The sequence below is a fragment of the Dermacentor andersoni genome, chromosome 11 (assembly GCF_023375885.2).
Source record: "Dermacentor andersoni chromosome 11, qqDerAnde1_hic_scaffold, whole genome shotgun sequence".
NCBI lineage: Eukaryota > Metazoa > Arthropoda > Arachnida > Ixodida > Ixodidae > Dermacentor > Dermacentor andersoni.
Window position 1 is genome coordinate 97188361 of NC_092824.1, and position 15322 is coordinate 97203682.

General features: G+C 46.5%; 1 protein-coding gene across 3 annotated transcripts in view; it reads left to right on the plus strand.

Moving 5' to 3' along the window:
- Positions 1 to 15322, plus strand: part of ITP (ion transport peptide) — an 81487-nt gene that overhangs the window by 62597 nt on the left and 3568 nt on the right. For 2 of the 3 annotated variants that reach the window (XM_050185854.3, XM_050185857.3), the window contains exon 2: positions 6201 to 6436. In XM_050185854.3, coding sequence (XP_050041811.1) covers positions 6201 to 6436 — 236 coding nt within the window. Of the gene's footprint in view, positions 1 to 6200; positions 6437 to 7854; positions 11262 to 15322 lie in introns of those variants that run through there. The other variant, XM_072285454.1, reaches the window with a different exon arrangement.

The following is a 15322-nucleotide window of genomic DNA, read 5'->3' on the forward strand; positions in this document are numbered from 1 at the left end:
GCATGATCATGTGAACAAGAAACAGTTCCTAGAAAAAGTAACATGGATACTCAGTTCTCTCTCAGTTGAAAATCTATTAAATGCAACAGAAAGTCGATACAAACACTGCAAAACATTTATAATGGCGTTTATAAGGTTCTTATCTCACTTTTGCGTCTTGATGTTGACGGCCGCTTGTGCATACGTCGGCATGTCTGCAACGATGCAGACAATGTCGTACTGCTAGTGTCCGTTGAACAAAAAAAAAAAAAGAAAGAACGCAGCAGACTGGTTATTTCTGTATTATTCGAAGCTTACATTCGAGAGGTGTCGTCTGTATGGTGACCGCTTACAAAAGTTAGGTATCCGCGTGCCAGGCAGGGCGCACAAAGAATTCTGAACGCCTACCTATCTGTGCACGCGATACCATTAACATCAATTCGCGATTTGATCCATGTGCCACATTAGTAAATGCTTAGTTAAAGATAACGTCGACGTATATGTACAATAGAAGTCGACTTGTACACCGGGCTTCTGCTCGGAAATATGGCACCAGCACTCATTTCAAACGTATTCCAAACCGAACTCCCGTCTGCATGCTTAACGGTTAACTCTCGCAACATTTTCAATGCCCGAGGATCGCGTATATGACAGAGAGGGCGTGTCCTTGATTGTCACAAAGGCCGGAACTCTATTTGATGTCCTTTAAAGGTAATGGCCTTCTGTTGTAGAGATATCGCGTTTCGCAGACACTCTGCTTCAGACGGAACCCGTTGCGCCTGCAGCATTTCTATGTGTATACTAATTGTGTCAAGTACGGGCAGCTCTCGAACTAAAGGCGTGAAGGGCAGGCACCCCGGACGAAGCCCTTGATTTTCTGACTTTCACACGGGTGGCTTGGTGGCTTCTCTCTCTCTCTCTCTCTCTCTCTCTCTCTCTCTCTCTCTCCTTTCTTCGCGTTAACGCTCATTCATGCCGATTTAATCGCCGACTGTACCCACTGCCAAGAATCAGCGACAAGTGTGGGCTCCGCCAAAAATAATGGAAATGGAAGTCGCGTCGTCTGCACCCATGCCTCGTCGTCTGCTTCTCACGCAACGTCGTCTGCCAACAAAGCTCCTCACTCGGTGACGTCACGATCCGAGTAAAGCTGGCGCCGTGCCGCGTACAACGCACGCACGTATCGAGCCATGGTGGGAGAGACACGCCTGTTTCTGGAAATTGCCGCCTTCGAAGTGGAATAATAAAAAAAAAAGAACGTATGATTTATGGGCGTAGCGCGAGAAATTTAGCTGCCCACCTCCTGACAGCTCTCGTGGTGTGCAAAGATTGAAACAACGCCAAGGCGTTGAAGGGACAAGATCTATAGCATAAGCACGTGGTGGCGTTCTCGCGTGGCAAAACCGGCCGGGAATATAAGTTACGGTGGTACGGAAACTTTGTTTCGCGTCGCCGTTTAATGAGTGGACGCGATCGCTGCTCATCAAGTCGCCCGCATTGCGACGACGCAACTATGAGGAACTTCCGCGTACGTGACCGTGCGCCCGCGTACGTTTGTCATGCAACGCCTTCGCTCTCACACAAGCGGAACCCAAGAAATTTCCATCAGTCCTCGAACCGCTGCCGGCTTCGGTGCTCAGTGACGGCGAATCCGTCAGCGGTCTGCTGGCCAGACGACGTAAATGATAAGTTATGAAGAGCGCGTACAAAGAGCAACGGATCTCCGGGTTGCAGGAATTTCGATGACTCGAGAACCAAAACCAGCTTCGTTTACGAAAGAAAGAAAGCGGGAGCGAGCGAAATAACACTCGAATAGGTGTTTCTTCCTACCTCGCAATCCTCTTCCGACAACAAAGCGGTTCTTTTCGCATTCTTGCGGTATACGATCGAGCTTTCCAGTTATCCGCGCCACTATACGAGATCGTGCGGCCACGCAAGGGTCGCGCGGGTGATTCCTAAATATACAGGATCAACATTTCGAAAGTATGTATCGGGGAGGCTACGGACACGCACATCTCGTTCTAGAACGATCCGCGCGCAGGAACACGTTCTCCCGCCGTCCGTTGTCCCGTGGAGGTAAAGAGTTATGCGCGCGCGTTTGTGTGTGTGTGTGTGTGTGTCTGTCCGTGCGTGCGTGCGTGCGTGCGCGCGCGCTTACACAAGCACGGTTCGGAAATTGTCCGCGTCTGGAGCTGTAGAACGGTTCCGTAACGCCGCACCGTCTGCGCGGTTGCAAAGTACACGCGAGCGAGTGTGCGAGTCTGAGGATGGCACGCAAACCGACGTAAACCGGCTTTGACGGTGATGGGGCGAACACAGTCAACTCTGTAATCGCCCAGGACCGGGGAAAAACCAGAGGAATGCGGTGCTCCTTCGAGCGTCCAGCGATGGGCGTGGTATCGCCAGAGAGAGAAATATATATAGACGACCGGTGGCGTCTTCAATGTGGGAATGTACACAGTGGTCCGTTTTCGTCTGTGTAGGCGTGGTGCGCCCCCTTTCTCTGTGACCGAAAGCTATACCTACAGAGCTAAAGTTGCGCGAACGAAATGATGCGTTAAGTATGGATGTGCGGCAAGTTAAACGCAGTCCTTTTGTTTTATTATTGGTATTCTATCAATCTTTTTTTTTTCTGTTCCCTTTGAAGTTTGTTCCCGTTCATTAAATGACGTCATTGTGTACAGGCTCGCGCAATCCGTTCTTCCTGCTGCCGACCCTTTCTGTAACGCCGTCTGCTTTCCTGGAAACACTGCGAGAACGCGGCCATTATGCGAGATGACGCAATCTAACGCGCCGTTCGGCGCCTCTCTCTTCTAAGCAATAACTCGCCCCGCATTCTCCCTCCTAACTACACGGGTTCGTGTTTCGACGCCCGCTTCTGTGAAGTTACGTACCCGTCGGATGGAAGTCTTCCACTTGCATTTTTTCTAACCCGTGATTGGGATTATGAGTTGCGATTTCTGGATTTGTAATGTCCGAAGAAAGACGACAAGACCGGTGACAGAAACGTGTATGATCGTTTGGCCCGCTTGTCACGAATGGATGGGCACCAACTAGACGAAAGCTTGCGAGTTGTTTCAAGCGGCACACTGACTGAGGGAAAGGGTTACGGAGGTGTCTCGATGTAGAGGGAGTTCGAGGGAGCCACTTCAATAGGAGCGCGAGGCTAAATTTATTATGCAGTGACACTTGTGACACATAAGTGACCGCATAAAGTCAGTCAGCCGCGCTTTATGGACGTGCCAGATGTAACTAATGTCTGAGCTGTCGACGGTTAAGGGAAATAAACAAAAAAAAAACAACTAACAGACACTAAAATTCTATTCGGCTGTCTTATTGGGTATAATGCATCCAGTATCACTTTGTTTGAATATATAGATATGCTCGTTAATGCTGTATACACCTGAAGCGCCTCAGCTTCAGGCCGTCAAGACCTATCAGCTGCCCTTCCACTATTTTCTGCTGGCGCGCGATCGCTTATCAACGTTAACGAAAAAACAAAATTAAACTATAAATGTGGAAAATTCTCGTTTTCGAAAGTTCCTTACGTAAGCCTTTTGCAAAACGTTGCGCCCATCATTCCGCACGTAAGCTCGTTCGAAGTATCATACACACGCGCAAACACAGGTACACGCATACAACAGAGGACAGTGCGCGTTTCTTGGCGAATATGTCAATTAAGGAATCTTGTATTGCAGGTTCTAATGCGAGCACGACCCAACGCTCTTCTAACTGGAACTCAAACGGCACGAGACACTGTCGCACCTTGAGTCGAGCAGAAACATTTCATCATGCAGCGCTGTACAGTTTTGCAAAGAGAGAGAGAGAGAGAGAGAGAGGGCGTCCTTGTAGCTCACGCATGCGAACGCACCCAAGTGCATTCACGGCCCGATCGGTCCAAACGAGATCGGACATCAACGGCCGAGGGACACCGCCATCACGACGCATATAGAACTGTACGCAGGAATTCCGTGACTAATGCATTTCACCTTCGCCGGCGCTGCAGAGAGACGAACGCGCCACAGCAACTGCGGCATTGAATAAAGGGCTTTCAGGGTTAATAAGCCTGCTCGGTTTTACGCAATATGTAGACCCGTTGGATGCGTCCAAGACAATGCAATAGATTTGGCATCACCATAAGGAGGAACAATGATTTGAATTAGATCGGCAGATTGCGCTAGTGCAATTTAAGGAAAAATAATGTTGCTTTTTTCGTGAACAGATGCGTGTCACTGTTGCAGGCCAGCAAACGCGGGTGGAGGACATCTTGAAGCCACCCGCCGTGGTGGCTATGCGGCCATGACGTTGCGCTGATAAGTAAGAGGTCGCGGGATCGAATCCCGGCGGCCGCATTTCGGTGGGGGCGAGATGCAAAAACGGCCGTGTCCCGTGCAGAGGGCGCGTTAAAGATGCCCAGGTGGTCAAAATTAATCCGGAGTGTCCCACTACGGCGTGCCTCGTAATCAGACAGCGGTCATGGCACGTAAAACGCGAACATTTCAATTAAAATCTTGAAGTGTCACTGCATTAGCTCCCCGTGAAGTCGTGGATCTCGACGGAGTCTGGGCGATGCTGTTCCGTTGCTTACCTATACACGTGAGGATTACATTGCGTTCTAAAGAATCGAAGGATAAAACCTGACAGGTACTGATAAATATTTCCGCATGAATGAGGCCTAATTGGTCGAAGATGCATTGAAAAGCATGACGTCACAGTAGCGCGGCGACGGTGTGATTTGGGCGCAAAATTCAAACATTTTTGCGTTAATTTACTTGACGAATGAAGTGAAATATCCGTCATTTCCACCACTGAGTTGCTTACAAAAATTACTAGGGGGAGCCTTCGGCGCTGTGTAAGAACGGTGGCTGGCACACTGTCAATAATATTTCGGCTCGTGGCTCAAGACGTTCTTATGGGGTTATTTATTACGTTTGAACTTTTCTAAACTTTCCGAAACAATCACTTTTTCCCGAAACACAGCGAGGAAGTAAGTGGTTCTGCACATGCGTAAACATTATGGAACGTTGCATCTGCAGAGCAATATATCGCTGAACACGTGGTCAAATATGCGAATTCACAAAGACCATTCGAAGCCAGATAGACGGAAGTTCAGGCAAATTCACGCATTAGCCGTCATTCCTATGCTGTCCTCACCGCGCGCATCCCTTGCAGCCACTTGCAGCTCCGGCAGACAGCAATTTATGTGCAAAACATGGCGACGACCATGACAAAATTTCCGGCTGCTGCAACCGATTCCGGCGGGTGCAGTCCGCAAAAGCATAGCCTCCGAGATTCGGTTCACCGCAGGACTCCGAGGAAACGCTCGTTAGGTGCTGGATTCGGACACCACCTATATTATAGTAGGATACAACTTAATAAACAAAACGCAGTTAGCAACCAAGGCACACTCAATGGCGCGGTGTTGTTACTCTGCCAGCCAGTCACAGACGCAAACAAAATCGTCGTCATGCGACCATTTCAAGATGGCGTCGTACTCGATACCTCCGGAGCGTCTGCTGTTCTTGAAGATTCTTTTCATCGGCAGAAGCGATGAGGTGTGCAACAGACTTGGACAAAATGTCTGGAGTCTGAACATTTCACTCTTCAAAAGTCCGCGGTACAGTTCATTTCAGTGCTGGCCCCGTTTTACTCACGAAACTTCACTGCCAACTGAAGTGAAACTTGACAATAAATAGTTGCAGAGAAGCAAGCGTTTTATTTCAATTCAATAAAGCATTAGGCTTTCAGCGTTCCACTATAATAGACGAACGAGAACGTACAAAATTACGCGCTTATAGTTTAGATTTTTTGTCGTCACCGCCTTATTCAGGTAACAGGGAAAGTTTGGAGTACGAACCATTTGCAGTCTCGCGGAGTAACAGTGACTGGCGGTTATGAGGGCGTGGGCAGGGGGGGTTTCACTGCAGGCTTGAGTTGTATCCGACTGTAGCACCTAATTTCGCCCCCATAGTCCCGTGTACTTAGATTTAGGTGCACGTTAAAAAGAACCCCAGATGGTCGACATTTCCGGAGTCCCCCACTACGGCGTACCCCACAATCGGAAAATGGTTTTGGCGCGTAAAACCACACAATTTAATTAATTTAAATAACCTCCATAGTAACTTGGTGTGTAGGAAAAGCTCTTTATTATGCTTGTCGATGCGTTTATACGCGCGGATCGCCTACAGGCGCGCATGCGCCTTCTCTGGTGGTCGTCGCAGATGAGTGCCAGCTTCCCGGTGGTGCCCGCTCGTTGGCTGGCGGCTGCGCTGCTCGTGTGCTCGCTCGTGGCGCTGACGCAGCCCGGCGGCTGCGCGGCGCGCAACCTGCACAAGCGCTCCTTCCTCGAGCTCGGCTGCCGCGGCAACTTCGAGCAGTCGTACCTGGCGCGGCTCGAGCGCGTCTGCGAGGAGTGCTACCAGCTGTACCGGGAGCCGGAGGTCTACAACCTGTGCAGGTACGGTATATACATACGCGCTCGCACAAGCACAAAACGTGTTGCCCTGCAAGCGGTGGTGCGCTTCTTGCCCCCCCCCCCCCAAAGAAAATGGCCGTCGAACCTCGATATAACGAACGCGCATCTAACGAATAACGCTGTACAACGAAGTAAAGCTAAAATATTTCTCGTCGTGTAAGAAATAAATGATTTTTTACGAACATTCGATATAACGAAGGTATGCTCGTGTCGGATGCGAAATCAATCAATCAATCAATCAATCAATCAATAGTCTTTATCTTCGGACGCGACATCGTTTTGACGAGGTCAGCCTTATGGCCCATACGCAGTTAAACGAAGTAGACGGTATGCGGAATCTCGATATAACGAACGCGCATATAACGAATAACGGTATACAACGAAGTAAAGCTAAAGTATTTCTCGTCGTGTAAGAAATAAACGCCCTTTTTTTAACGAGCATCCGATATAACGTGTCGGATGCGACATCGTTTTGACGAGGTCAGCCTTATGGCCCGTACGCAAATAAACGAAGTAGACGGCACGCGGAAATTATTTCGTCAAAGCGAGAACTTCGCTAAATCGAAAACATCGTGAATTGAACTCCCTCAAAACATTTATTTAAGACAGGGAAAGAAAAGATAGAAAATTTTGCTTGCGTGTGCGCACACTTATCGCACTTACCCTAGACAGCGGGTCCGTTTAGCATGTCTTGCGTTCCTTCATGGGAGCAACAAACGCAGTAAACAAGTCAATGGCGCCCGCCACCTGAACTGAAGCCCGGCATGCCTATATTTTACCCATATTTTTCCCCCACAGAAATTCCGTTAAATAGGACGAGATGTCGAGTTCAGCTCGGTCGGTTTGAGGTTTTTCGATGCATTATGCTAAATGAATATATGTCGGAGAATATCGGAAAGCTTTTCGAGAAACTAAAGAAATTCGTACGATTGGGCTTCGTTATATCGGGAAATGTCTGTTATTGGCAGTTCGTCCCAACCATAATGCTAATATGGGGCCTAAATAAAGGTTACATCTGCCGAACTAAATTTCACACCTTCCAAAATGTATGTAACTGCAGCGCGATGTATCATGTCGTAGAAATAGAAAGTAAATCCGAAAACAAGACATCAACATAGGGCTGCGTTCGAATTCGAACGACGTTCTCATTTAGAATCTGGGCTGAAGTCATTCGTACTGCCCTCAGGGGAGATCCATTATGTAGGGCACAGTTCTCCCCGTCTGTCGCCTTGCTTCGAGTTCGCTCGTACGAGTTATATACATACATATAAAATATCGGCGCGTGCTTTTTGAACGAGAAGCAGACACCCCTTCAAGGGTGTGACGGCGACAACTCGTCTAACCACAAAGTTCTTTCTTTTTGTTTTCCTCTCTGGGCCTCCTACACGACCGGTCAACAGGGGCAGCTGCTTCAAGAACGAAAACTTTGACCTCTGCGCCGACGCCCTCCTACTGAAAGACGAAATGGCCGATCTGCGACGCATGATCAACTACATCTACGGATGATCCAGGACCGGCCCGGCATCTACATTTTAGTTCACGGGAAGCAGGCAGAGAGGAGGTCGAGACAGCGTGTTCGCTAGAGACGGGAGATAACAAAAAGATAGAGAGAGCGAGTACAACTTTGAGAAAGGGTAGCGAAGAAAAAAAAAAAAAACTCAGCCTTCCTCTCTGACTACTTCGACTCCTTACGATAGAAGAAAAAAAATCAAAAAACAAACAAATCGACGAAACGACACAACGAACAAATGCAAGCGACCAATCGTCGACCACCCATCGAACCATCCGTCCACGATATCCGAAAAGCGACAACGAACTTTCAGTTTATTGTCTATTGTATAACTTATTTAATTATTGACTGTTCCTAAGGTGTCTTTAGAGAACGAATCAACAGATCATGAGTGTACTGAGAGCACGCGATATACTTGTTTTCCTTTTGTTCTCTTGTACAGTAATCGCTCATTGCGGGGTTCGTAAGACGATGCCGTCGCGCGAACTTGTGCTTCAGTGAGGCCGCTTGCCTCGCGGCGTTAACGTCGCCTTTGTTGTCATTGTTTTTGTTTTGTATTCTTGTGCCTCGTTGCACTGTGTTGCTCGTGCGGGAAGTCACGTGCTCCGCAGGAGAGAGTTCGTTATGGCGCCCGTGTGGAGCGTCGAAGTCGATGCGCATCGAATCTCGGTTCTAGCCATGCGACTGTTTGATGGCAGTGGCTCGCCAAGAGCGACTACGCGCCGCAAGAGCGGCTTTCAAGGTCTGGACGGTGCCGTGGTGCGGTGACGATAAGTGCTATGTCCATGGTGTGAGTGCGCACCTTCGAGGTTCCAGGTTCGAATGCCTGCGCGTTCTGGTTGCCAGCGCGGTGGGCCCTGGATCAGCTATCGCGATCCTAATTCAGTGAACTGCCACATTTTGCTGTCTTCAAAACAGCTGAACGAACAAATTGGGAGCCTTGTGGGTGTTGGTCGTGGAAACAGATCACGGTAATCGTACACTGTTTCAATAAATCCGTGCAGTACAAAGTAAGATACGGATCGCGTCAGCTAACGAGCGGCTAGGACCAAGGGTAGCGTTGTCTAATTGTATGCGGCTAATCCGTTCGTTCGTGACGAGGATCACGGAGGGATTAACGGCAGAGAGTGGGCGAGGTCTTCTTTTCCTGTGATGCAGAGCCGGTTCTCGTTCCTGATTGGCTGACGAAATAGCTAGTTTTCAGTGCACTGCATGGTGTTCACGAGACGGAATATATTTGGCCCCGCAAATACGAACCGACGAACATACCTCGTCGCAGACTGCGTGACATCCAACGTCTGCTAAGGCTGAAAGAAAAAGAAAAAAAGCTACAAATTTCAACACTTGTGTATTGGATTGACAGTAACAACGTCGGGCCTGATTTAAACATAAGCTTATATCTAAGCAATAACCTGAATTATGTACGAAGGCTCGAAACCTGAGAACATGATCGACTCCATTCAGCCCAAATGTGAAAGCTGCAACGTACGGAAGTCATTGATACCGTGATGAGAAATTCGATTCCGATCTTAGGCGAAAAGGGGTAAACGTCGTCTTTATATCTAGGGCTCACCTGGCTGTACTTCAGGGAGAACTCGCAAGTGAACTGATTATAACGTTTTTAAACTTCAGCCTTTCACCTCTGCAAAAGTGGTTGCCGAAATTCGCGAGCAGGCCCGCCAACGGTCCTCTAAAAAGATGTCGAATTCTCAGTTGAATATTTATTACTTCGGTATTAAAGGATTACAATAATCAATCATTTAAGCATCAATCACGGAGTGCTTGATCAGAGTGATAGATTGGACGGACCCACCGATATCCTCGAAGGCGCCAGCGTTCTCACACCAAGGGCATAGCTTCGCGTAGGATCTGATAGCTCGAGAAAGTAACCGTTTGGAGGTGTTCCTATGTGCAGTTCTGTTTTTTTTCTTTCTCTCCTTGTTGCTGTTCCACTTCTGTTCATTTTGTACATACCGCAAGAACATTCTGTCGTTTCTATGCAGGAGAATAACTACTCTTTTAGACGATTGCCGTTTTGCTGGTCACCGATTGAGATTAATTGAGGCCTGTGTTGTTTCTTTTATTCTGTTTGCGTGTTTTGTTGATTTTAACGTTGAGTCTCATCGCGTGTCTATTTTGTGTTCTGCGTTGTCTTCAGAAAGCCTATACGCTTGTACATAGAAAACAGACGTCTGTTGAGAACACGTCTTTTGATTTTAATTCTTGCATACTATGCGTACAGGTCCCAGACTCGTGCATTTTTATTGTATAGAACAAGTGCAGGCGGATATATGCCTCCTTTGTTATTACTTTTCTTTTTGCGCGCGCTGAGCAAAACAGTATTATTTATTTGATATACATATTATGTGCGCGTCTTATTTATGTTCTAAGTTATGCATAAACATACACAGGGTGTGAAATGTGAACGCTACTGAGAGTTTAATGCGTCATAGAGAGCAGAGATACGAAAAAAAAAGAAAGAAAAGCCACCGCATTACTAATCAAAAATTTATTAATGATATTAAATTGCATCTCAGCAGAAAGACCATCGACGGCAAGAAAAAAATCTATAGAAACACAATTTATGTGATAACTTTCTGAGGGTTGTTAATTTCACTTTTCTTATATTGTAGTTATTCTGCACAGCACAAATTGTTCTTTGCAGCCGGATTCTGCACAAGCAATGTGTTCGGAATGTTTATGCTTTCCTTTACGCCGGAGGTCAATAATTTCAGCTTTTTTTTTCCCCTTTGTGCAAAGATATTTTTTCACCGCATTGTGCGCCTACACGATTTTACACTTGTGCTCAGGATGGTACGATAAACACTGAGATGCCGAAAGGTTCAATTAAAGAAAGATATGTATAGATAGATATATATTAATAGGGCGAAGGAGACTATGATACATCATATATGGCTCGTTTATTTATTTTCTCACGATTCTGAACCGATTTGTTCTCTTTGTTCGAGGTGTGCTTTCACCGCACTTCATTTGCAGAAAGAAAACAGAGACGCTGTGGCATTGGTTTACACATGCTGTTCCTTATGTACTCGTGTATGATTTCCTTGTGTTCATGGCTTGTGGTAAAAAAAAGAGAGGGAAATATGCACAAATCATATAAGGGGAATATATTATATATATTTACACTTGAAACATGAAACAAACCGAGAAAAAAAGAGAACCTTGGAAACATTTCCGAGAGGCGAATGATGGTGTCTCCTGCTAACGAGAATGGGAGGGTGAAGAACAAAAAAAGAGAAATAAACATGAAAAATGCAAGTCACACTTGGCGTTCAACTATTGTGTCGTTTCTTTTCTCTGGTGCTTCTGAATTTGTGACGTGGGGCTGGTTACGTCAGAAATATATATATATATATATATATATATATATATATATATATATATATATATATATATATATATATATCGCACCCGGATTTCGGCGCTAACGTTAACGTGACAGGCAGAGATTATCTCATCAGGCAGCCACCGAAATTAATCGGACGAAATTTGCTGCATTTCGTATGAATAGATAGATTCCGTCGACTGTTCGAATTGAATCATCAGTTTTACAGCACGTTGACTCCACACCCAGAAAACCTGGCAGCGATATCTGTAAACTGCATCCACTGAAGGACATCTGAAGCGGACGAGTAATTATGATTCATTATTCGTGGCACTCGTGATAGTACGGCCGGCTTGGCTGCGGGTGGATGCATAGTTCGAACCTTTCCGCCTGGCACACAGACGGATGCAAGCTATATGCTTGATTTGAAAAAAAAAAAGGCAAAGACAAATCAAATTGCTATAACTTTCAAATGTTTGCCAGTTTGTTAATTCGTTTGTTATACCAGTTTTGCAAAAGACCTATTCACAAATCGGTGATGTGTAATAAAGCGGCCTACAATAGATTAAGTTTGTCCGCTTTAGATTCCCGACGAAGCCCACTGTATTGTGACATCTGGCTTTACTGAAGAGTTAGTTCTGTAGGTGTAAACTGGATACTTCACTCTTTAGGATTGTCCCGTTTCTTTTTTCTTCTTCCTTTAGGAATATAGAAAATAAAGCCCTGAATAGAAAACCCACCACTTTCAGGCGGCAGACTTCCAAGTTCGTCTTTTAAATGCAGCAAACGTAATCAAAAGTGGTTCAGCGGATGCCGAGAATAGCGAATCGTTCCGCATTTATGTAGGAGCTCCCCTACATAAAGGTGTCTCCTTAGACCGGACCATTATGTAGCCGTGAAAGAATTATGTAGTTCTGGGTGCGTTGATAATTCCTCTTGAGATTACCAACGCAGCAGTTGGGACGCAGACGAGAAAGACGAGTACAGTTGTAAAAATAAGGTCAGCTCTTGTCCTTGGCTCCCTTGTCTGTGTCCTCATCATGGCGCTGGTTTCCAAGATGGAGGCCGTAAGCACGTTTATATATGTATATATATACACTGCGCCTTAAAAAGACGTTTGAGATGACTATCCTGAGGACAGGCCATTGTGGTATGGTAGCTTGGTATGGTATACAGTGTGGTATGGTATGGTAGACAGGCCATTGCGGTAGTTCAGTCAGCAAGGAGTTTATAGCCTTTACGTAAAAAGCAGCCCTAACAGACGAAAACAAAGAGGCTCATGTCAATCGTCGAATAAGGTTGCGTTTTCAATGATCCGCGTAGTTATTACCATTTGCGCATGCGTAATTACAACAGTATTATTGTGACGCCTGTGGAGCTCTCGTTGGAAAGGTAAATGCTTAGAACTGCGTTCGCAATACCGGCATGCGCCGTAGGCGTAAGCAGCAGTGCTGGTGGCGCCGTGTTGCGGCACTTCGTTCAACCACAGCACAAAGAGGTACTATTGCAATACCAGATTGTGGGCTACTTGTAGCTGCTGGCTTAACACCGTCAGCAGTTAAAAAAACATTTCTGTACAGTGCCTCTTGTCCTTCGACCAGAACAGTCACGCAGCACAAAAACTTTTCTTTTTAAGCACGCTGTAGCTGAACAAAGCGCCACTAGATGTCGCTACCAGCGATGCTATATACTTTAATTCACGACTTCGGTATTTACACCATAATCTGTAAATGGAAATATCTGAAATATATGTACAGACCGGTTAAAGCTTATTCGTGACCCGGTAAACTCAAGTTATTAAATAGGCGGCACTCAACTAATGGCCTCCGAGAATCGCGCCGCCACCGATCACGGAGGTCATAATCGGCTGCATATTGTTTTCTACAAAAAACTACCAGGAAGAACCGTGGCGCTCTGATCGCTCACTGATGGTTAGTAAATAGTTTTGTCTTGTCTTCGTGCGTGTTTATTCAGACGTTTTTGTTATTTCACTGTTTATGCTTTATATTTCTCAATTATGTCAAAAAATAATATCTTTCAGTCGCATGAAGGCAATAAGTTTCTACATACACATGTAAGTCAACGCGAACTGTTGCTTTTGTGACGCCACATTCTGTCAAAAATGTTTTAACTGCAAAGTCACAAAGCCGTTTGACTCCAGAAGGAAGAAGTTTCAGGCAAATCCATGTATTAATCACCATTGCCATGTTGGCTCAACAGCCATACTCGTACCTCACGTTGACGCTAGCGGCATAGTTCTCTCGAGTAATTTATTGTGTAGCCCGGGGGCACCGGCATGTTTGCATTCCACGCCCATTCGTATGCGGCAACCGCGACAGGGAATCGAACCCAAGGCATCGTATATCGCGCTCGGCAACAAAACGCCACAGCCACTAAGTCACCGCAGCGAGTGATGACATCGGTCAACAAATGCGCGCGCGACTTTTTAAACGAGGTTTTGAGGCAATAACATCGCTATTAAGCTTGCTGCGCAACTTTTGAATGACTGAAGGAAAACTTCTGCAACGGTGCGGAGAAGCGCAAGTTCTTTTAAGAAAATAGGAGGAAACGAAAGAAGGCCATTGCGTAACATAGAGCGAAGAAATGAGAAAGATAGCGTGAGTAGCGAAAACGCTGCGTGGCGTGGTTTGTTACCGCGGGAATCACTAGGGCTGCGCATTCGATGTCAATAAACAAATTTTTTTTCTTTTTTTTCTTTTTACAAACGAAGAAAACACACAGTAAAGTGTGCTTCTACGCGCATTAGCGGTAGTTGGCCGCAGGAGAGGCGGAAAAAAAAAAAGAAAAAGACGCATTTAACGCGCGCTTTATCAGCGAGGAAGTAAAAGCTGCTGCGCGCAGGTAAGAGGTGGAGGAAAAAGGTATGCATGCGCAAAAAGTGAAGTTGCTTGTGCAGCTCGGCTGCAGAAACAATTTGGCTTGGAAAACGAAGAACCCGCGCCCAGCGAGAGAGGCTAACGATCACCGCTGTCTTGCTTTTGGTTCCCGCCTCCCCCGCCCCCTTCAGTCCTCAGTGACGAACAAATGCACTATATACGATCGGTTGGGATACGAGAATTTTGTGAGATGTACGCGCGCCATACACTACAGGTTAGCTTCCCGGTAGACAGACCTGCTGAGATACACCGCTGAGGACACTTTTGGCTCTCTCTACTGCTTACACGGGCCGCGGCGGCTCATTGGCAATGGCATTGCGCTTCTGAAGTGGGAGGTCGCGGGTTCGACTGGCCACTCCGCTGCCTTCATTCTGATGGGGACGGAACGCAAAAAAAGAATACTCGTGTACCGTGCTTTGGGGGTGCACGCTAAAGAACCTCGCGTGCGGTCCAGAAATCGTATCTAAACACAATCAAACCGCAACTCTCCGCTAGTGTCCCTTGTAACTGATTGCGCACGTTAAACTTCATAATTTATTTAGCTTATTTGTTAATGCTATGGAGGCACGTGAGTTCTGTGACGTTGGCGTGCCTCCGAGATCGGCACGCCTTAAAAACCAGTAAAAAAATTATTTGCGAGGACACGCGCACTGCGCGGTACCAGGCCTAGCGAGTAACCACCGTTTGATTACATTGCCTCCGAGATCGGTCCACTCTACCGGGCCAGAAAGTCGTTCAGGCAAGTAAACCGGGGCTAAGAAGAGCCAAAGTTTATCTGTGCATACTCGGGGGAAGGCAGCAGCGCCAACCCGCCAGTCATGACGTCTATAAAAGACTTCGTCTATCCGTGCTGCGTATTTTTCTGACAAATTCACGCTGGGCTGAATTCCCCTACAAACGGCGGAGACGCAAGTTACCTGTGGAGGAAAAAAAATAGAAGAAAGAACGCCTGATTTATTGAATTTAAGGATTCGGCCGGTATGCTAGAGTTCTTCCAATTAAACAACTCCACCTGTTTGAGGCAGCGGGTTTAGACGTTTATATACTACTTTTGCAGGTCACGATTCTACTGTTCCCTTACCCTGCTTACTTCATAGCTGATCAATTTCAACAGC